Raw genomic sequence first — 22,469 nt, 5'->3', positions numbered from 1 at the left:
ATGCACTGTCTGCATTATGGTCTGTTTAGCTCTGAAGAGCCTCAAGCCCATAGTCACTCATGTGCCTTTATGCCTATGCTAGGACTCTGAAATAGTTCTCCAGCTATTGTCCATCATGTATATAGGATCTTTTACAAAAAGAATTTAGTCTGCATTTGGTGTAGTCACTGTGCATAAAGCTTAAGGTGGGCAAGACAAAAGTGAAGTAGCACTAAAGGACTAGTGATAGTGTGTTAACTAATAGCTAACTCTGTAAGAAAATATGCGAGGAATGACTTGGGAAAAGAAATGGGCATTGAAGCAAATGTGGAGGGAGGAGAGGCCGCGTGAATTAATGGGGAATCACATTCAGGAATAGGCAGCAGTGAAGACTTGAGAACTGGGAATGGGTGGAAGATGTCACATGTACATGAGTTTGCTTGGGGCAGAGATGAGAATGAGGTGAAGTAGGCTTGTAAATAGCCATCCGCCTGATCACCTGTTGCAAGTCAGAATCTCCTCCAGGGAACGTGAGCAGCTTTATGAATTTCAGTGTGTGTGTGTATTCTATAGTATATAGAAAAATATATAGCAGACATTTATGAGGTGACAGACAAGAATACCATAACAAAAGTGGGGAAATGATTATTGCACTGGAGCCATAGCTGTTTATCAAGACAGATGTTTAAGAACATGGTTTGGGGGAGGGAAGCATAGGTGATATTGATAATCTTTCAACATTTTAAATCTTAAGGCCTTATTTTAAACAACTGTTTGCCACTTTAGAAGACAATGGTTGGGTAAGTGGTCTACACAAGGAGCTAACAGCCAGAGGTCACCCTAATTTCCAGTGAAAGGACTCCTCAAGTTAAATAAATAAATAAATCACTTTTAACAAAGAACATCGAAATTCCCAGCAGCTTGTGCAGAACAGCAGATTGCATCAAGTCATTATCAACTTCAGTTAATTTAATTATTTACAGTATGTTTTTACTTTTTAGTACATCTTTGGGGAATTCAGCCCTGATGAATTTAATGAGTTCTTTGTAACTCCCCGTTGCTCTGTTGAGGTAAGAACAATTTTAAATTCCTTACCGTGAATAAAGTTCTCATTGCTGTATATCACTGCCACCAAATCTTGCTTCACTTCAAATTTTGAATGTTATTTAATTGTCCATTAGTTAAAAACTATATTTTCTTCTGATAAATATGTATTTTTCTTTTATCTCAGTCTTGGTGGTAAAAGATTCCTGTGTATATGAAATTGTTAAGAAGGAACCTTAATGGTATGCCAACCTAAGTCTTAATCATGATTAAAGGCATGGGAGAATGTGTGCACAAGAGGGAAAAGGTGTGTGTGGGGGAGTTCCTATTAGGGATGTACGAATCCCACTCACCTGTCCGTTCCGGGGCATCGGTGGTGGAGGGGAGGTGCTCCGTCCCTCCTCCTGGGATCCTCCCCGGCTGGCTCCGCGGTGACTCTGTGGAGCTGCCAGCCAGGGCCAGCCGCAGCCAGAATTCTGGCCAAGCCGGCTGCCAAGCCGTGATAGGCTACGCAAGTATTTACGTAGCCTATCACAGCAAAAGGAAGCCACGCAAATGGCGGCCGCAGCAGCCGGGAGACCAGCTGGAGCTGCTGCCGCCGCATCCTCCACCACTGCTACATCTGCCACCAGGTAAGCTCCGTTCTGAGGGGATTCCGCGGGGTGGCGGGGGGGAGGCCGTTCCGCCACGGATTCCGGGGGGGGGGGGGCGGATTCTAAAGAATCTGGCCTCACTGGAGTCCATGGTGGAATTCTCTGACATCCCTAGTACTATAAGTTTTTGTGTAATCCAGTGTCCTGCTGTCTTAATCACTGTTAAGAGTTGGGGTGTTTGGATTGTTCAGACACATTCTTTGTGCAAAATCCTCTTTTAAGTTCAGCATTTAACTTATTCCCTGTACAGCTGCCTCCCTACAATGAAACCATTTCATGTGGCCTTAAGTCCACAGGAGAGCTTCATGATGGTAAGAAGCCATTCCTCCTTCACAACTGTTTTCCCAATCCTTTTGAAGTCCAATGTGTTGCAGGTTCGTTACTTCAGTTCAGCTTTGGGGATTTGGGTTAGTTTGCTACTTATACTACTAACCCAGTTAAATTTATAATGATTCATATTTTACAATTTCTTTAGCTAACAGTATATCCTCCCTTCCCACTGGTCACTTGTGATATTGTTCTTTTAAAATCAACAAGTGATTTTGAGGCCTTGTTGGGTATGTCCGTTCACTATTAGGCTGTTTAATTATTTGGGATTTGTAAGATCTATAGCACTTCTCGATGTTGAAACCTGTCTTTAATTTTTGAACACTTTTGTTTGTGAAAGAGACTGTGATGCAAGACAAAGTTGGAATACTTATGAACCAACACTGTAGGAAGTACAGGGAAGATGACCAGTATACAGTTGCACAGCTGTTCACTGGTATATCAAAACATGAATGTACTGTACTGGAAAGAGATTCACAAGTTGCCAGAGCCTTGCTTAGCAGAATTCAAAGTTAGCGCTGGTTTTAAACTTTGCAACATAATCTTAAGCATGTTTATGCAGAAGTAGGCCCCACTGTGTTCATTGGGTCTTACTACCAGGAGGCAGCCTTAAATCCCTAAATCGGGTGGGCCACATTCCCTCCCTGAACCTACTGTGGGTCACACCCCGCTGCCGAACATGGCCAGATACCTAGCGATTTGCCAGCAGACAAGACACCCAGGAAAAGTAAACTGTCTCCCTGCAGGAATATGCTCCCCCAGCCCACCAAATGTGTGTTTGGTAGGCTGGATGGAAGTGCGATTCTCCTGGGAAACAAGTAGCAGAATCTGCTTGTTTCTGAGCAGAATCTTTGGGAAATCATCAGCTGTCATGACAGGGTACCCAGCGGAGGCTGCAAAAAAACCCCATGGGGGGCCCTCGTGCATCCTATGGGCTGCATGTTGCCCACCCCTGCCCTAAACATTTTGCTCGCATATGAGCCTTCCGGGTTATTAAGATGATTATTAAGGTCATCATTTGAGGCTTGGGTACTCCCACCTGCTGAGGTGGCTGGCTTTCAGAGAGGGGGTCTTCGACTTGGAAACCCTGATCTGTTTGCTTGCTGCCACATTTGACAGGTTTAGGCATCAGATTAAAATGCTTTTGTTTTCTCTGGTTTTCAGGTGGGTGGGTGTTATATTGACTTTTAGCTCCTTCTAAAAGAACTGCTACTATTTTTAAATGCTGTTTCAGTTACTAATTGTTTACTGTTTTAATTATGTTTGGTAGCTGCCTTGACTATTTAAAATATTCCTGGCTTTCAGTTAAAAGAATTTGCCATTCTTGGATGTCAACGACAAATTTTCAGGCCTCTTAGTAACTAAGCCTCAGAAATGGGATATGGGTGTCTTTACAGGAGGTGCTTTTTGTTGGTAGAAGTTCCATGATTTTTCACATAATGCCAGGCATATGAAATAAAAAGCTTTGAACATCCTGTTGTTGGAAATATTTTGACATCTCAGTCTGTGTTGACCTTGTAACCCTGAAAATTAGGAATATTTTAAAGTTATTTTTATTCAGAATGCCAAAAAAAAACACCCCACCCCACCCAATTTGAGGTGATAACAGATGCCTGCAAGCATTTCTTGTATTTATGAAACTGAATAGCAGCTGTTCTTCTGGCCTCTTTCTATCATTTTCTCTCTGTCTCCTCATCCCCTTTAATATTCTTTAACAGACGTTTATTTTTCTCCCCCAGGGGAAGAGTATCAGAGAATTGAATTTGGTGTTAATGAAGTTATTGAGACAGATTCATCTGTGCTGAATAACAGTGACTACAGTATTTCAAGTACTCTGAATCCGCAGGCACCGGAATTCATTCTTGGTTGCGCACCTACCCAGAAAACACCCAGTGATGTACTGAATGACGCCAACTATAACTCCATTGACTGCCAGTTCGCTGATCCTGCTCTTGCTTTGGATAGTGGTTCTAATGCTGAAAACGATAATTTACCTGGGAGCCTTGGACAAAGGGAGCGCAAAAAGAAGAAGAAAAGACCACCTGGATATTACAGTTATTTGGAAGATGTCAGCGATGGCATCATTCCTGCTGAGGCTTTAGTAAACGGGCATGCAAATTCATCAGGACTTAATAGCATAAGCACAGACGATGTAGAACTTTCAGGTGACATGTCATCGGTCACTCCAAGGACTTGTAACAGCCCTGAAAATTCTGTGGACTTCACTAGCGAAGCCGTGTCTGATGATTCGGTTTCTAGGGTGCTAGATGCTACTAGGACTGCAGGGCAGCCTGAAGTATGCAGTGTTACTAATTTGGAACAGTCTTACGTCCCAGCCGAGCCTGGGAGGGACAGCCCATTAAGGACAGCTGTTGTACAGCCTTATGCTGGTACTGATACTACTGAAAACCTTGGCGTTACTAATGGACAAACACTTGAATCCTCTGGTGAGGGCACAGCTGCCAATGGGGTAGACTTGCACACTGTGGAAAGCACTGACTCAGACCAAGCTAAGCCTGAGGATGCTTCATCTTCTACTGAGGCAGCCACCCCTGTTTCAGGATCAGTTGCAGTTAGTCAGCCTGCAAAATCGTGGGCAAGTCTCTTTCACAATTCCAAGCCCTCTGTTTCCACGCCTATGGCTTATGTGGAGACTAAGTATACCCCTCCTGCCACATCTCCTGTGGTCCCTGAGAAACAGGTTGAAGTCAAAGAAGGGCCTGTTCCAGTTTCTGAGGATCCTGTAGCCATAAAGATTGCAGGTATCATCAATGCATTGCAGATTTGAGCTGCAAAGATAAGCAAGGTTAACCTAAAAGGGTTTGAAGGAGTGGAAAGTTTGAGTAGACTGCATTGACTTAATACTTTAATATGGCACTAGGGTTGACTTTAGTAGCATAATGGTCAGAAAATGATTAACTGGATGTTAGAGCAACATCATTTATCTTTTGCTTAATGTAATAATGGTTGCCAGCTTTTTGTAAATGTCTTATCTGGTTAAGCACACAACTGTAGACTGATACGTGTTTCCCTTTCAGCATACAGGCAGTGGTGGACACTTGCTCTTCCATGCACACACCCATACTAGTGAAAAGCTGAGTTTGTCTAGGCTGGATCAGTGTTGTTCTCTCTTCTAGAGTCAACTTTCTGCTGCTGTGAGTGGCAGGGGTGGGTGCATCTCCATTTGGAAATGCCTGCTAACTCAGCACTGTAAGTTTGCTATGTCAGATGGTCTTTACTTTCAGTATCCCCTCCCACCCAGAACTGAGAGGGAGGTCAGCCTTTCTCCATTGTGAGGACTGAGTACTGTTTGGGGGAAAGGTTGAATAGAGCCACCTTCGTCACCATCTCATCTCATCATGAATAAGAACACATTTTACTGCTCTCAATTGAAGCCAGTGGGCCAGCAGTCAAACACTGGCTTGGAATGTACTTTTGTGCGTAAGGATAAGTCAGGCCTGGGTTAACCAGCAGCATGCTGGTGCACCCAGCCTGCTGCCTCCTGCTTTGTTCCTCCCTTCGCACAAGCGGGTAAAACAGATCAGGAAGCATTGGCTTATCATGATGCGTGAACCCTGCATTTGGTGAAAATACAGTTTTGTTGCTACCAAACAAGCCAGGATTTGTAAGCCAACAAGCCCAGCTTGGCAAATAGTGTTTTGCAGGTAGTGTCATCTTGCAGATGCAGACCTGTTTAGCATGGCATTCTGCTCATTATGCATATTGTGGAGATATTCTGTGTTACTGACAAACTACGTCCCCCCCTCCCTCCATCATGAAAATGGGGCAGACTGCTGCTGAAAGTCTACCTTCATAAATGTATAACAGTAGCAGAAGTACAGTGAGATGGAGTTGCATCCCCACAGCCACCCTATCTTGTACGACAAGTTAACTGTTGCAGATTGAACAACTTTCTGGCTGTTATAGAAAATTATAGAATATTGGTGTTCAGACTGTAGAAGTGCCATTCTTAATTCCATAACTTGTCTGTGCCATATAATTTCTTGACACTGGTGTTCATTCTATATTCCTTTATTAGTAAATAAATAGAAACTTTCCCCCATCAAACATTTTTTCTGCATGTCTAATCTCCCAGAACAGTAGTACTTGGTCACACTTGATTCTAAGGCTGGGTTTATTAATCTTGGACCTAAATTTCATCTATAGAGTTCAAAAGAGTGAATGGATACAACACTGTCTTGTATGCTTGTAATGATACACCCCACGCATACCTGCAATATGGTCTATTTTTTAAACCCACTAGAGCCTTTATATGAAACCTGTCCAGATTTGACTGTACTTTCATCAAATACCGATAATCTTATCAGTGGCATTATTCTAGATGGCTGATCTGAAAACAGGAGGGGTAGGGGAGACCTGTCTATAGTGGCAATAAAACTGCAAAGTATAGCATTTTTAAATCGGTACCATTGTTAGGTTGGTTTCATGCTATTCAGTCATGGGTGATTGTATTTACAAAGAAAAAAATCTCGTATAGAATAACTTTTTTTCTTCTTAATTGGCGGAACATTCTGTTAGAGCTTTTATTGGTGTGTTGGTTCCATAAGCTGAGTTGCTTGCATGTTTATCACGATCTAGCTCTTAGAACTTTATGCTACTGAGTAAGCCTAGCCCTGCTTAGTTCCTAATACAGATAAGGTCAGGCATTTCAGAACAGGGTTTGAATATTGGCGTAGAGTAATATAGTTGCCTGCTTCATTCTACACTCTGGTCTCATAACTTTCCTTGTAATGTACTTTAATCCTTGTTACTGTAACAGCAAAGCAGGGCCTTAGCATGCCTCTGAGTGTATATGTGATTAGAATGCAAAGATGGCTACTGCCTAAGTTCTTCTTCAGAAAATTTAAATGTCTTCCAAGCATTCATAGGTTTTGTTGGGAACCTTAAAGCAACTCTAGGAAATACCTTCGGAACATTTGTACAAGTTATAAGTAGTGAATAGACAACTTACTGTACATGCATATTCCTATGAGCAGTTCTAGGTGAAGTTTATGAGATCTATGACATCTATAAGTTACATACCTGTAAGATTTGCCTCACTGGTAAATCTATAGGAAAATGAATACTGGTAAGTTGGTGATAAAGCATAAGTAAATGTCTTGCAGCAAGGAAACAATGTGTGTAAATTCCTTTCTTTCGCCACAAGGGGATGCTAAAATTCTGTTTTTCTTTTCCTCCACTATATGTGTAATAGACAAACTTTTTTCAGCTGAAAAAGGATTGGCTTTTGTTGATGTGTTTGAATGTGTTCTCTTCATTTGACAGAATTACTGGAAAATGTAAAACTAATACATAAACCAGTGTCCTTGCAACCACGAGGGCTGATCAATAAAGGAAACTGGTGTTATATCAACGCTGTATCCTTACTTTGGAAAAATGCTACCCAGGTTATTGTTGTGTATTTCTTGTACTAAAATACCATAGTTTCCTATATCAAATTCTTTAAATGAAGACTACTGAATTACAAAATGTAAATGGGATACAGTACAAGTAGCCAATGGGTATTATTATGGCTGTTGAATGGCTTCCTCGCACCGTAAAGAGTTTTAAGTTTGTTTTCCCCAAAGACACAGTGAGTGAGTGAGTGTAAAATGCGTCTGGCTATCTTTATTAACTGACTCCTTAATGCAGTTCTGTAGACACTGCAAGCTTTGGTTGCTTGCCCTCCTATGTATCACCTAATGAAGGCCATTCCAATGTATTCGAAATCACAGCGGCCGTGTACTTCAACACCAATGATAGACAGTTTGTAAGTAAATTTGAACGTCAATCATGATGTTTGAACTAGGGTGTAAATAATTAGATGTGCTGGTATTTATTAAAAAAAAAAAAAAACATTCCCACAACTATAATAGTTTAGACTCTGAAAATATATATTTAATGAAGCTGAGAACTTTGAAATTTGGCTTTTATAGATAGTTTCTGGCTTTAAGTATGCCCTATTTAGAATTTCATCAGTTTTTCTATTATAAAGTGATACAGAGGATCTGCTTGGGAACTAAATCAAGCACCAACTGACATTTTGTTGGGTCTTCACATGCCACCCAAACTGTCCCATCTCCCCTCCCTCTCTTCCCCTTCTGCGATTTGGGAGTATCCTAAGATTGATAAGGAAGTGAAATACATTCCTCACAGCCCCAAAGAAGCTTCAATCTTTCATTCAGTGGACTATCTTTCCCGGGTTCATAAACCAGATCCTGGCTTAATATCCTGGTTTGTTAACTGACATTAAACCCGAGTTCCCCAGTTCATATGTAACAGGGAAGTGTGACCTAATACAAGCCAGGAATTAAATTCTGAAGCAAGAAGTGCAGGAGAGAAGTGAGGGAGGAGCGCTTTGTCCCATTGCTTGTTCCTGGCTTCACAAACTATGTATGTGGCACACAGAAGCTGTTTGACTTAGTTGTTGTGAATTAGTATCTTGCCCCCTTCAGCTGTGCCACAGAGAAGTATGCCTAATTCACCTCATGGAGCAAAGACTTGGAAGCTAATGTCACTGCCCACCCTCTGCTCTAGAGAAGAAAATATTTCTAGGGTTGCATTTAGTTGCATCAGCTGAAGAGTATGACTTGTAAAACAAGTACATATTGACACTCTTAAGTGAGAGTACATCATAATACAATGAAGAGAGGGAAACTAGCCATTTTGACTTGTAACAACACACAGATTACTAAGGTCTGTCCTATTTGAATCGTGTTATTTTTCAGACATGGTTTGGTCATGTGTTTGACTAGTTGTATCTGGTAACATTTGCTGTCTCTTAAGCTGACAACAGTTTCCTTTTGTTCTGCTTCAGTGTTCGCCTAATGAATGAATTTACAAATATGCCCGTCCCTCCTAAGGCAAAACAAGGTGGGTTGAAATTATCAACTGTTTACCATCTGGTGATATATTGTTAAGGTGGAGGAGCTCAATGCAATCTCTGTGTTACAGCCAAGGTTCCATTGCTTTTGTAGCACAAACTGGCTTGCACCAAGAGGCATATGTTACGTAAGATATAGCAGGCCTTTCTGTATAGCGCTTACAGCATCTTTGGGACATCTTTTTCTTCCTGACCTATTAGATTAAAATTCAACCTTGTTTGAGGAGGAGAGCATACCAAGGCCACTACTCCTTCTGCACTTTTAAGAGCAGTTATAGCTATTTCCAAGCTGGCTAGATGCCTGTTATGCCACTTTTGGAGGCACAGGACGACTTGCTATATTCATTCACTGTGCTTAGAGTTGTTCTATCACCACAGATAAAAAAATGAAAAGTTAATCACTGTTGCTCTATGTTGATCCATTCTCTCAATTTCTTTTGTAGAGCTCTCTGACTTCTGTATGACCCATGTATAGGTATTCTACCTATATTCCACCACAGTAATTCAGCAGTAGTCGCTAGGGGAGCTTGTAGTTGCCTTGCCAACTTCTCACTGTTGTATGATGGTTCTCACCATGTTGTGGTTGAGGGTACAAACTCCCTTAGTGTAGTGTTGATATGAGAATTTGGATAGCGATGACATGAATATTAGCTGGAAATGGAGCATTGCATCTGTCTAGTCATGTACTCCAAAAGCTGGCCTCTAAAAACTTATAAGTTCGTCTTGCTCATACGGCTTCTTCCCCCCCTCCCCTTTTTTTGGCTCAGCTTTAGGTGATAAAATTGCAAGAGACATCAGACCTGGGGCTGCCTTTGAGCCCACATACATTTATAGATTGCTGACAGTTATCAAGTCAAGTCTGTCAGAAAAGGTGAGCATTAGATCTTTTAAGATGTTTGTTCCTTATCCTATGTATTATGTAAGTAGCCCCTTAGAAGTAGAGTTTGCAGTACCATTTTACTGCTGGAACTAATAAGGTTGACTTCATTCTTCAGCAGTGGTGGATCATCCTTACTTGCATCTAACCTAAAACACCCAAGTAGTGCCAGATATACTAAGAGACAGTGTTAAAGGATCAGTTCAGTTGTTTATAGAATGCAGAATAAGAGAACAGAAATAGGTATATTGGGTGTCGATGTCTAATGCAAGATGCTTCTTTTGTCTTGGCAAGAACATTGAGGGCATGGTGCCAGTATTTTTCCCCCCTCTACAAACCTTGTGGAATAGGGTAGCTTAATCTCAGCATTATACGTGAAGGCTGTGTTGTGGAAGTGAGTGTTGGAAGTCCTCAAGAGTCTGGGACCAAGAGTGCAAAGAGGATACAAGAATTAACTCAAAGGAGAAGTTGTTTAGTTAAACTTTACCAGGATTGCCAAGTCCAGTGTTTTCTGCATTCATCATCTAGATGTATCAGAAGAAATGGGTCCCTTATCAGTGGTGCTTCTTATCAAATATCCTTGCATCAGAAAGCAGTTCAGGCATTTAGAGTGGGAGCTGCTGAAGGAGCATCATTGGACTGAAAAATAAGAACCAGTTTTTTGGAATCAGTTTTGTACTCAGCTGATAGCCTCCTGCAGGAATTCAAAATGAATGTGTGTAGTGGGGAGCTGGCCACACACATTAGCCCTGCACCCAGTGTCCTCATCTAAGAAAGTTAAATGCATGAGGAAAGATTCTAAGTGCATTCAGTTGAACATGCTTAGAAGCCTCCACGCAGTGAGAACCCTACTTTGTTCATAGTGAGAGACAATTCTAAATGCATTCAGCTTGAAGGCATTATATTCCCACTTCAGACTTTTGTGCTGAACATGTGGAGGTCAGAAGTGAAGCCAACATGTGCAGGGATGTTGGAGACGGTGCTTGCATGCACACCCTCATGCCCACACACATTCCAGAAAATGCCTAGATAAAACTGATCTTGCACCAAGTTCTCAAACTGCTTATAAAAACTCAGCCGAGTTTTAAAAAGCTGTCTGGAAGTATAGTTGAGACTAGTGCTGATTTGGAAACTTAATTTAACTTTGGTGCGCTATCTACTCATGCCTTTGGGTCACTCCTCAGATCATGAATAAATCTGGAAAGCTTTCAGGGTTGGATACTGAGTGGCTATGTGTATTTTAAAACACCTAACCATTTATTCAGGGCAGACAAGAAGATGCTGAAGAGTATCTGGGATTTATTCTGAATGGTCTACATGAGGAAATGCTGATTCTGAAGAAATTGCTATCTCCGCATAGTGAAAGTAAGTTTTTAAAAAGCAAATTAACATGCATAGATCTCCTTACAAACTCTGTGCAGACATAATGCTTTCATGTTTTGTTTTTCTTAACCACGGTGATTTATGCTGTCTGTAATATGTAAATCATGGTTAATGACTTGGCCTTGAGCTGTATTGAGAAACAGAAGTTTGAAGTGGGGTTGCAAACTGTGGTTTGCATTAACTATGCTTGAGCATCATGTCTGTGCTGCACACCATAGTAAAGGCAGATTCCCTGCTTCTCCAGCCTTTCTGTCTGCAAAGTTGGCAAGAGGTTCTCACTGGTATCTCACTACTCCCCATTCTCCTCCAGGGTAGGGGCAGGCCTTAAGCTCAGGGCCAGCATCAACAATATGCATGTTTGGGCACCTGCTAAGAGCCCCCTGGAGTTGCTCCTCATCTTCACCATTTCCACCTGCTTCACCTCCCTCTTGCACTGGCCCCGGCAATGATGGTAATGAGAAAGAGGAGCAGTAGGTGCTCTGCATATCAAGCAAGCGGTAGCAGTGATGAGAAGGAGGATGAGCAATAGCAGCTAGTGACCATGGTGGTGAGAAGATAGACATGCTGAGGGAGGGGGCCCTTTGAGGGTGTCTTGCCCAAGCATCCTCCAAAATCTGGAACTGGCACTGCTTTAGCTAAACCGTTGTTCCACTGTTTCTGAGGGAGACTTTAACTCGGGTTTCAGTGCTTAAAGTTGAAGTGTTATGTCTTCACTGGGTCATAGTCTTACACTGTAGTGAAAGAAAGGAGATTGGAATTACCCTAGGATAGTAGCCTGAAGCTGTAGAAGAATCAACAGCTGCTTTTATTGGTAGGCTTTCTGTAAGGCAGTTTCTTTATGCATGAAAAGCTTTATGATGCGTTAGGCTGCTGTTAAGTTCAGAACAAAGACAGTCCACCCCCAGTAACTCTGTTGTGGGGAGAAGGTAGAGATCAAATGCGGAGATGAAAAATGTACTCTTTCCTTTCCCTAAAGAAGTTGCAGTTTCTAATGGTCCAGAGACTCAGCCTGTAAATGAAGAGGATGAACAGGAGGAGCAAGCTGAAGGGAGTGAGGATGAGTGGGAGCAAGTTGGACCACGCAACAAATCCTCTGTCACTCGGCAGGCGGATTTTGTCCAGACACCAATTACAGATATATTTGGTGGTCACATAAGGTACTATGCATTTTAATTACATGTAGTCGAATGTAAGGAGCATGTTTATGAGGGGAAATTGGCAGAGGCTCTTGATGTTGCCCCGTGATGACTGTTTTGCATTGCCTTCCCCACTCAAGCATTCTTCACTCGTGTTGAACTGCAATTCCCATCATACAGCTGGGAATGATGGGAGCTACAATCCAACACATCTGGAGAGCACGAGGGTGGGGAAGCTGTCCTAATTTTTCTACTGTGGCTTTACACTACTGCAGTTCGGAGACCAACACTTTTGAACTTGGCCACAGGATTTGCAAGACCCGGCACAAGAGGGAGTCACTGCAATGCTAGGACTGGGCAGACCCAGGTTCAAATCCCCACTCAGCTATGCAGCTCACCCCAACTTTTCAGAGATGGAAGGAGGGAGGGGTTACATGCCCTTGCTGTCTTCGTCCTAACTCTTAGCTCCCCTCCCTATCGCACCTTGTTGATATAACTTATTCATCAGGTAGTTCCAGTGAACTGGAAAGCTAAGTTGTTATGAAGGGACTAAAAATAACCAGCTAATGAATTAATTCTAGAATTAAAATGTTAGTTGTCAATCAGAGCTGTTCAGTGTGAAAGCATCACTCAGTGTGTTCTTTGACCAAGCCAGGAGAGGGCTGGGGGAGGGATTCATCAGGGTATGGGACAAACAAGCATTCCTTGTAACAGCCTAGTGCACAGCAGTACTCTGTTACACACTATGGGGACCTCTTTGTATGTGGGCCCTGTGTCTGCATGGGGAACAGTTGTGCCCAAAATACTTTCCAGAGAATTTTCAATTCATCTGTTACTTGAGTATCAGGAAGTGATCCTCAGAAATCTACTTAAAATACAATGCTGCCTGTATTGGGATGCTCAGTTGCCTTTTATTTAATACATGTGGGGATCTACTGTGAGCCTCCCACCCTGTCCCCCAAGTATATCTTCCTTCCTTCCTTCCTTCCTTCCTTCCTTCCTTCCTTTTTTAACAAAATGTGTTAAAATTTTGATACAATTTTTGCAACTGATGTAAACATCAGTTTATATTGCTGGGTGTATTTATACAATGTCCCAAATTACAGCATATACAGGTGGAAAGAATGCATTGTAGAAATACCTTTCCTGAAGTTCTTAGGCACTTGGCTTCACCTGTAAAAGCTGTATTTGGTTTCTAAGCTGTGACTTGGCCAGTCCAGCTCTATTTTTACTTACATGTTTTATTTTTAAAAAATGTATTAACCACCTTTCAGGGTGGTTTATATAAAATCAGCAATCAATACAATACAGAAAATAAAATATAAAAAATGCACATAACTGCATCTGCTGAAGTTAAGTACTAGTAATTAAACTAAACTAGTGTTCTTTCTAATCTGGGTCGTGCACCAGGTGGAAAAAGGATTGATTTCAGTTTTCATAGACATTCGTGTCTCCCAAAGTAAGAGAAGAAAGATGCTGTGTCTAATAAAAATCAATTTTGAAGGAACGTTGTGTTCACAAATAGAATTTTGTTGCATGTAAAAGTACATCCAAAAAGTTGATATAAGGATATTCTTGTAAGTAAAATATCAGCTGGTGTTTCTTTGAATGTACCTTAATTGTAATTCAAGTATGACAGAATATTTTCTAGCTGATGGAACGCAAAAGAACCATTTCTACATACTTTTTAGACCTCTACTTTGTATGTTTAATGTGTTAACAATTATTAATGGTGAGCATAGCGTCGCCTGTTGACATCCAAAGGAAGCAAGATGAAACTGAGGATTCCTGTTTTCTTTTTGAAAGAAGGAATGTCTTGCCAAATGTGGGATTACAGCTTTGTGGTTCTCCCATGTGTTGTCTGCTTTCTGCCACACCCTTCCTACTCACTCTACAAAGTAGGTCACCGCAGAAACAGGATCCCATGTTGGGATGTTGGAAAGCTTTCTCATGTGAGGCCAAAGGCGGATGTAGGAATGGTCTAGTAGTAGTCTACCGAGCCTTAGAAATAGCTGCATTTTCCATTTTTTTCCCCCATGAAAATGTAGATTAGCATCTCCCCACTCCAGTGAAGTTTTGGCCTCTTCAGTTTTTTTATTAGCAAGCCTGTCTTCATTCACAATTCATGAATAATTTGTTCCTTTCAAAGAGAGAATGGTGCTTTAAAGATGTAAACATGCATATATCTGAATTGTTCATACCAGAGCATATATAACATCCTCATGCTTAGTCCATGTGTGTTCTTTTGTATGGACTTAGCCTTTCAGGGCACAAACTGAAATACGCTCTGCTGTAGTGGGGAGAACTGTGCCACTGGCCCCATCCCTGTCCTAGCTGTGTTGTCTTCCACTCATTGGATCCTGATTGTGCTGGGTTCTAAATTCCATGGGGAGCTTAGATACACCCAGTAGACAGCCTGCTAAAACTGCCGATATCATGCTGCCCTTATACAAATCTATGGTGCGACCACACTTGGAGTACTGTGTTCAGTTCTGGTCACCACGCCTAATAAAGATATTGTAGAGTTGGAAAAAGTGTGTAAAACAGCGACTAAAATGACGAAGGTGCTGGAGCAACTCCCCTATAAGGGAAGGTTGCAGCAGCTGGGATTATTTAACCTGGAGAAAAGGCAAGTAAGGGGAGACATTATAGAGATGTACAAAACTATACATGATGTGGAGAATATGGATATAACGAAAACAACACCTGGTGCAGGGTGATGGAGTGACCCAGATCAGGATCATGGTGGTGGTGGGGAGTTGGACTTTAACGCATTGCCCCTGCCACAGTCCCAAAATTATGCACATTGTGGAGAAAGTGGGTAGGGAGATATTTTTCTCCCTCTCTCATAATAGTAGAACCCGGGGTCATCCCATGAAGCTGATTGGTAGGAGATTCAGGACAGATAACAGGAAGGTCTTCTTCACACAGTGCACAGTTAAACTGTGGAATTCACTACCGCAAGATGTAGTGACGGCCACCCATTTGGATGGCCTTAAAAGGGGATTAGACAAATGCATGGAGGAGAAGGCTATCAATGGCTACTATTCCTGATAATTTTATGCAACCTCCAGTATCAGAGGGAGTATGCCTATGTACACCAGTTGCTGGGAACATGGGTGGAAGGGTGCTATTGCACTGATGTCCTGCTTGTGGGTTTCCTGGGTACAGCTGGTTGGCCACTGTGAACAGAATGAACCCTTGGTCTGATCCAGCATGGCTTTTCTTATGTTCTTATGCTTCAGACCTTTCCCCACATGTGGTATATGGTGGGGACAGGTGAGCAGGGATGCGATAGAGAGGGTGGAGCTAGCAAGTACAGTTCCATCAGGATTGATGTGATTTTGGCAGCAGCACGTCCAGTGGCAAGGGAGGGGTTATGGCCCCCGTAGGGTTCCAGAGTGACTAATACAGCCCCCCCCAACCCCCAGAAGTTACCCACTTCCACACTAGATCAAGACCAATTATAGTTCCACTTCTAAAGTGGTTCTGCTTTGTTCCTGGTATGCAAGATTTTAAGGAAATACTGAATACCTCATTTCCAGCATCATCCACAAGCACTGCAGTTTTCTTGCTACTTGCGTGTGTGGTGAAGAATGCCTCTTCGAAATGCTAATCTGAGACATTAGTGGTGTTAAGTTTAGTCACAGTCTGACTCAAGTAGTTATTGCCTGCCTAATATTCAAGGACAGTAAAGCATACTCTATCTGAATAAGTAGCCTGTCAGTTCTTGATGGGAAAGTGTCACAAACACAGCACTAATGTAGTAGAGTGGGTGGGGGCAAGTTGTTTCTTACAAATATCACCCTTGCCATTATGAGGGCTTCACATAACCCAAGAAAGAGCTTATTCTTACCTCGAAATAAAGATGCTACTGTGTAAAGAGGAGGGTGTGTGTCAATATTAAAGAGAAACTGGGCTTTGAGGTTATGCCTGAACTGATGAACATGGATTTTATTCAACATTTCACGCTCATCTTTTAATGAACAAACTTAAGCAAGTTGAACATGGTTGTTCTAAGAATCTGGACATGTGGAAATCTTCCAGTGGACTATAAATCAAAAAGAGCAATCTGATGTGAGAAACTGAGTCTGTGTAGTTGTTTTCTGTTCTCCCCTAATTACGGCTTTAAAGGGGAGACGGGGAAGGGCTGTGTTTATTAAGCTACTTTTTCCATCTCTTGCAATGGGCACATTATTAAACCATATTTCATTTTGCATGAAACCTGAAATTTTCAATTTCCAGGTACTGTACCTGATTATTACTTTAACCATAAACTCTTAACAGCTGTCAAACCCTAGTGTGTGTTCGGAACACAGGAGTCTCACTGCTGCTGAGTTTGGCCATGAGACTTTTTTATATGGGTCTGCGCTATATTTTCAAAAAGATAGGTGTGAACATGTGTTTTTACTACAGTTTCTATCTCCCTTGTTAAATTTTGAATACTTCTCACAAGCAGCTTTTAAACTCTTCCTCCTTTGTTTAGATCTGTAGTTTACCAACAGAGTTCGAAGGAGTCTGCAACTCTGCAGCCATTTTTCACTCTGCAGTTGGACATTCAGTCTGATAAAATACGCACAGTCCAGGATGCGCTGGAAAGCCTGGTAGCAAGAGAGTCTGTCCAGGGTTATACCACAAAAACGAAGCAGGAGGTATGTTCTTTCTTGACTGGCTAAGCTTTTATGAGCAAAGACTACATTTAATCAACATGTGGGTGTTGAGTGCGGCTTCAGACTTTACAACTGCATGAAGTTGCACTGTATTGAGTTACACCATTCTCTGTCTAGCTCATTTGCTCTATTTTGACTGGCAGCAGCTCTCCAAGATCTCAGGAGGAGGTTCTTAGCCTTGGTACCTGAGGTACTTTAAACTGGATGTGCCAGGGATTGGACCTCCACCACTGAACTTTGGCTCCCAGAAAACATTTACAGTGCAAGCCCAAGACTTACTATATCCATCCTGAGAATCTGAAGCCTTGCATCTATGGAATTCTAGGCTGATCACGTGTTGAATCTAGCCATAGTCAGGACAGTTAATGCCAAGTAAATGGAGCAGTGCACCGCAGAGATTTGGAGACCACATAACTCCTTTCCCCACTGTGTTTCTGCCCTTTACATTGGCAGTTTTCAGGTGGTAGTTGGAGGGTGCAAAGTTGTGTGTGACTAGTCTTTTTTTAATCTGTGTGGCAGAAGTATCGGTCACCATGGTGCTGATTCACTCTTCTGTTGAAATCAAAGTGAAGATTGTTTTGTGAATGGATCCAGTACTTTAGCATATTGTTGTACTGGAAAAGGATTCTTATGAAATAAAATTAAAAATTAAATCTTTGAAATAACAAAATCATACAAATTGCATACAGATGCAGTGCTTCTATCATAATTTCTCATAGTTGATAGAATTATGAATATGTGTAGTATTTTTCCACTGCTGCGCAGTGCTCATCAAATGGTAGTTGGATATAATCAGCGATTGGTTTTTTAACCAGTCTTAATGCAGGAAGCACAGGAAATCTTTGTAAACAGTGATGCACCACACGATAGAAAAGAGTTGGCGTAAGCATTTGGGGGTGGAGGGAGGGAAACAACCTGGAGAAAAGGGTGAGAAGTGTGTTGCCTGAAAAATTATGTGTAGGCAAACTCGGCCTGTCTGGATTTTTACATCTGACATGTGTGGGAGTGAACTTGGGAGAGTATCCCTTTGGTTGTCTGAGAGGCATCCTTGTATGGGAGGAAAACTTGCAGTGCAAACTCGTCAGGGTTCACCACATTGATTTTGTTTGGCTAGCCACTCACTTTGGCTTTTGGTACATATATGGTTTTAGTCTCCTCTTTACTTGACAACCCAAGTGTTCAATTTTGGCTTCTAGAAGAAATGGCGCTAGTCTGGTCTGGTTTATATTTTAGTGTCTAGTCTGGGAAGAGCACAAGCATCTCAAAGTGCTTTAAAAGTTTTCTCTAAAATGAGTATGAACATAGTCCTCTATCTCTTTCTTCACAGAAACTGTTGGCATGTACTAATTAAATATTTTTCGCTCATATACATAGTGTTCTGGGTATAGTACAGAACTGGAGCTGAGTAGAAGACCACTTTTGGATCAGAGCTAGGAAGAAAGTGTCTATTAAGTGTTTTCTTTACTGAAAAGCCTTCATAACTATGAAAGTGGATGGAGATATAGGGACTTAGATAGATAAATTTATATATTTGAGAGAGAGAGAGAGAGAGAGAGAGAGATTTGGTATGTATGTATTTACAAGTATTGGCTTAACATTTATTTTCCCTTTGTGGTGGAATCTCAGCAAACGTTAGCCTTGCAGTGCCTAAAAAGGGAAGGTGTACACCTGCCAATCGGACTTATTTCTACAATCGGTTTCTAGTAGAGACAGGTTCAACAAAAATTCTACTTTCTGTCTTGTAGGTGGAGATTAGTCGAAGAGTGACACTCGAAGAACTCCCTCCGGTCCTTGTTCTCCACCTCAAACGTTTTGTGTATGAGAAAACGGGAGGGTGCCAGAAGCTCATTAAAAATATTGAATATCCTGTCGACCTGGAAATAAGTAAAGGTGAATCTTCAGGGGGTGGGGAGTGGGGAGGAAAATATTACTGCTTCATATCCCTGGGGCTCTGTTTAAGAGAAAGTTTATGTTGGGACTAATGTATACCTGTAAGGCTAGTCAGTCAACACACAGTGAGCTATGATTGACACCAAGTATCAACTGCTCTATAATTAGTCTACCACTATACTTTTCATGAAAGGTTTTCTGTACAGCAATTCCGCAGTCACCTTAAAGCAGCGTATGACAAATTCTTCATCAGAATGTCCCAATCAAAACCTTGTAACATTTGTCTCAAACCGATGCCATTTCAACAAGCTTGGTATCTTATTTCTATCCCATGGGAAATCATAAAAAGCCAGAAAACTGTGACTTAACTCCTTATAATCATCTCTAAAATGTTTCTCACATCCTTACAACCATTTGTTGTTATTTTAACTCTGTTTCATCCTACCCCAGCTGCTATTACTCTTGTGTGATATATGGAACTCTTCGGCAGCCCTCATATTGGCAAAGATCAAAGAGAAGCTTATGTCATCTTAGGGGGAATGGCTGTACATCCTGAGCCATTGCAATAGAATAGAAGAACTACCGTCAGCAGACTCTGCTTCAATAGTTCTTTTGTTGCTTGCACTGGGTGCACTCTCTCCTTGCTTGATTACCTGTGGAGAAAATAGAGAAGGAAGTCATCTGATGATACTAAAAGCAGTAACTCACTGAAATGCTGTGTGTTTTTCAGAGCTGCTGTCTCCCGGTGTCAAAAGTAAGATTTTTAAAGGCCAAAGAACCTACCGGCTCTTTGCAGGTATGTGCTCATTCATCTCAAAGCAATGAATTTCAGCAAGAGCTCTTGCTTTTGGCATTCCCCTCAGATCCAGCACATGCGGCTAAAATTAAAATGGTTGACTATTGTGTAAGCTGTGGAATTTGAAAGTTTAAGTTCAACACGGACATCCATATTTTGTAGCGAGAATCAAGGCAGCTATTCAGAATAGCTCCCAAATTACTCAGAATTCCATACTGATGGCAGCAAAATGCGCAGAATTTAGAACTTTTCTCAGAGAAGTGTCAGTGACCTGGGAAGTATTGTTGGTGGGAAGAAAAGGTGACCAGTTACCTTCTTAAAGCTTGCAATTGGCTGCCATTTTTTTGTTACACAAATTTGGTGATTGCACAAGTTCTGCAAAAATCTCTGACCCCCCACCTCTCTCTCCAGCTTGCTAAACTAATAGAGGGTTTGAGAGAGATGCAACATTTTCTATCGCCTACAATGTAGCTTGGCTAAGAAAAGAAACCGGCGGAGTATCTCTCCCCATTTCTAAAGTTATCTAAAAATACACCGCACGAGTGAGAGAAGACGCTACCATTTTCTCAAGTCCTCTAGCAAGCACAGAGGGATTGTGTGAGAGACAGCTTGGTGATGTCTTCCACTTGAACTGAAGGGGAAAAAACCTTCCACTTGGAGAAGGGGAAAAAACCAACATTGGGAGTATGTCCTGCTATTTCTTTCTCCCATATCCCAGCACAAATGAGAAAAACCCTTGCTTCTCCCTGAAGCCCTCTCCACATGCCCAAGTACTTAGGAGAGTGTGTTTGGTGAGGATTAATAGTCTGACATTTCTTGGACCCTTGCATATTAACAAATTGAAACTGCAGAAATTGACACAATTTTGGGCAAACCAGCATCCATTAAAACTCAGTATCTAGTTTTGCTTTCCTATTGTCTGTCCATCCATTCATTTGCTTTTTGGTCTCTTGGCAGTTGTCTATCATCATGGAAACAGCGCAACTGGTGGACATTACACTACAGACGTCTTCCAGATTGGTCTCAATGGCTGGTTGCGCATAGATGACCAGGCTGTCAAAGTGATCACTCAGTATCAGGTGGTTAAGCCGTCTGCTGAGCGCACAGCCTACCTCCTGTACTACCGTCGAGTTGACCTGCTTTGAAACGTCCCGTTTTTCTGCTGTGTTTGTCAGATTACCTGCTTTCTAGAACGCCAACTCTCTCTAACTCTTCACCCCCAACCCCCTCTTTCAGCACTCTTCTGAGTGAATCCTTTCCCCCTCTCTTTTCCCCCTTGCATCTATGGGGTAGAGTGAAAGGGAAGACTTCCTTTTTTGGGGTTTATGAACACCCTAGTTGGTGTTGGCTTACTGACTTTGCTGAATTAAGTCTTTTGGGTTTGAAAGACTCAGTCTCACAAATCACACACAGAGTATTTTTTGCGCTAATGCTGAATCCTAAGAGATTAAAACGGGATTTGCAACTGATTCCCACTTTCTAATTGCATAGTAGAAACAGCCCTGCACCAGCAACAGAACTTGTAGATTTCTGTGAAAATGTTTTATCTTTACTTAAATTAAAAAACTAAAAAAAAAGTCCTCTCTATGTCCTCCCCCACTAGTTTTTTTTGATAAATGGTAAAATGAGCCAGTGTCTATCAAGGAAAAAATGGTCCTCCTTTAAAAAAAAAAACAAAAAATACCCTACAGAAAAGTATAATATACAGAGTTGCTGGTACCTGATAGGGGAAAAATACACATTTTAATAATTGTGTGATGAGAAACTGCTTAAGTACACATTGCAGATCAAAATACTTGGAGTTAAAATGTTAGTCTATATAGATGGGTGATTGTAACTTTATTGCTATTAAGAGATTTCAAAACTGCATTTATGCTTCTGTGTACATGGGATTTTAAAACAAAAAAATGGGCAAAATAATGAAGGTTGATATTTCTCTCAGTCTGCTTTGTTTAATTTTGCTGTCTGCTCTCCTATAATGTTGAGTTCCTAAGTGTACACAGTCTAGTGATATCTAGGAGTATAAAGTTGTCGCCCATCAATAAAAAAAAAGTCACAAAGTTGGTTTAAAGCTCTGAGAGTGTTCTTTGACCAAGGGGCTTAGCTGGAAACAGTAGCTAGATGAAGCCACTATGGAATGGAGGCTAATCATTTGAAGGCTGAGGTATGCTAATCATAAGCAGATAAATCACTGTTTACTACTTCCTGGCTTTCCCCACTTGAATCTAGGGACTTAACACGAGTTTCTTTTCTGTTCGGTCAAGGTTAGAACTTGCCCCATTCATGCCCCTGAATGCAAATGCATTTAGCAGGGAAAACTCACCTACTCCCAAGCTTACAATGCTCGTTCTCAAAACGCATGCTTTAGAAAAGCACTTTAAGAATGCATATTTTGATAAAAATTGCATTTTCATGGTTTAGTCGATAAGGGGAAGTACGCATTTGGACGTGCACTTAAAAGCATACTTTCCCAATTCGAACGGGTGGGGGTGGGGAACTCTCAATCGAACGGGAATGAGGCAGACCAAGCTTCAAGGTGGAACTTGAGTTTGACCCTTGCTGATTCTCCCATCTCTACTTACATCTCACAAATCAAATGGCTTTAAAAGGGACAATTAGTCAGATACATGAGGATAGGTCTGTCAGTGGTTAACAAGCATTTCAGTAATGAAATGGATGTTCAGAGACAGGGAGCAACCAGGGTGGGGAGGGGCTTCCCAGAAGCATGAGGATGGCCACGGTGGGAAGCAAGATGCTGGACCAGATGGCCTTTTGGTCTCGTATCGCAGGGCTCAGGCCATTTGTCTAAGGTCCTGCAGGTCAGGCTTGAT

At 41.7% G+C, this 22,469-nt stretch overlaps 1 protein-coding gene across 2 annotated transcripts in view; it reads left to right on the top strand.

Moving 5' to 3' along the window:
- Positions 1 to 21,711, top strand: part of USP10 (ubiquitin specific peptidase 10) — a 32,205-nt gene extending 10,494 nt beyond the window's left edge. Inside the window, exons 2-14 of one of the 2 annotated variants that reach the window (XM_084812841.1) lie at positions 981 to 1,049; positions 1,927 to 1,987; positions 3,743 to 4,765; positions 7,290 to 7,381; positions 7,664 to 7,773; positions 8,821 to 8,876; positions 9,654 to 9,757; positions 11,029 to 11,128; positions 12,123 to 12,303; positions 16,769 to 16,934; positions 18,698 to 18,842; positions 19,573 to 19,638; positions 20,596 to 21,711. In XM_084812841.1, coding sequence (XP_084668967.1) covers positions 981 to 1,049; positions 1,927 to 1,987; positions 3,743 to 4,765; positions 7,290 to 7,381; positions 7,664 to 7,773; positions 8,821 to 8,876; positions 9,654 to 9,757; positions 11,029 to 11,128; positions 12,123 to 12,303; positions 16,769 to 16,934; positions 18,698 to 18,842; positions 19,573 to 19,638; positions 20,596 to 20,783 — 2,361 coding nt within the window. In that variant the 3' untranslated portion in view covers positions 20,784 to 21,711. Of the gene's footprint in view, positions 1 to 980; positions 1,050 to 1,926; positions 2,051 to 3,742; positions 4,766 to 7,289; positions 7,382 to 7,663; positions 7,774 to 8,820; positions 8,877 to 9,653; positions 9,758 to 11,028; positions 11,129 to 12,122; positions 12,304 to 16,768; positions 16,935 to 18,697; positions 18,843 to 19,572; positions 19,639 to 20,595 lie in introns of both variants that reach the window. The other variant, XM_084812840.1, reaches the window with a different exon arrangement.
- The last annotated feature ends 758 nt before the right edge of the window (positions 21,712 to 22,469 follow it).

Source organism: Heloderma suspectum, chromosome 8 (genome assembly GCF_057233095.1).
Source record: "Heloderma suspectum isolate Gila_16-S chromosome 8, 16-S_ref, whole genome shotgun sequence".
Lineage (NCBI taxonomy): Eukaryota > Metazoa > Chordata > Lepidosauria > Squamata > Helodermatidae > Heloderma > Heloderma suspectum.
Note: the sequence above shows the minus strand (reverse complement) of the source record. Positions and strands in the feature narration are given on the sequence as shown.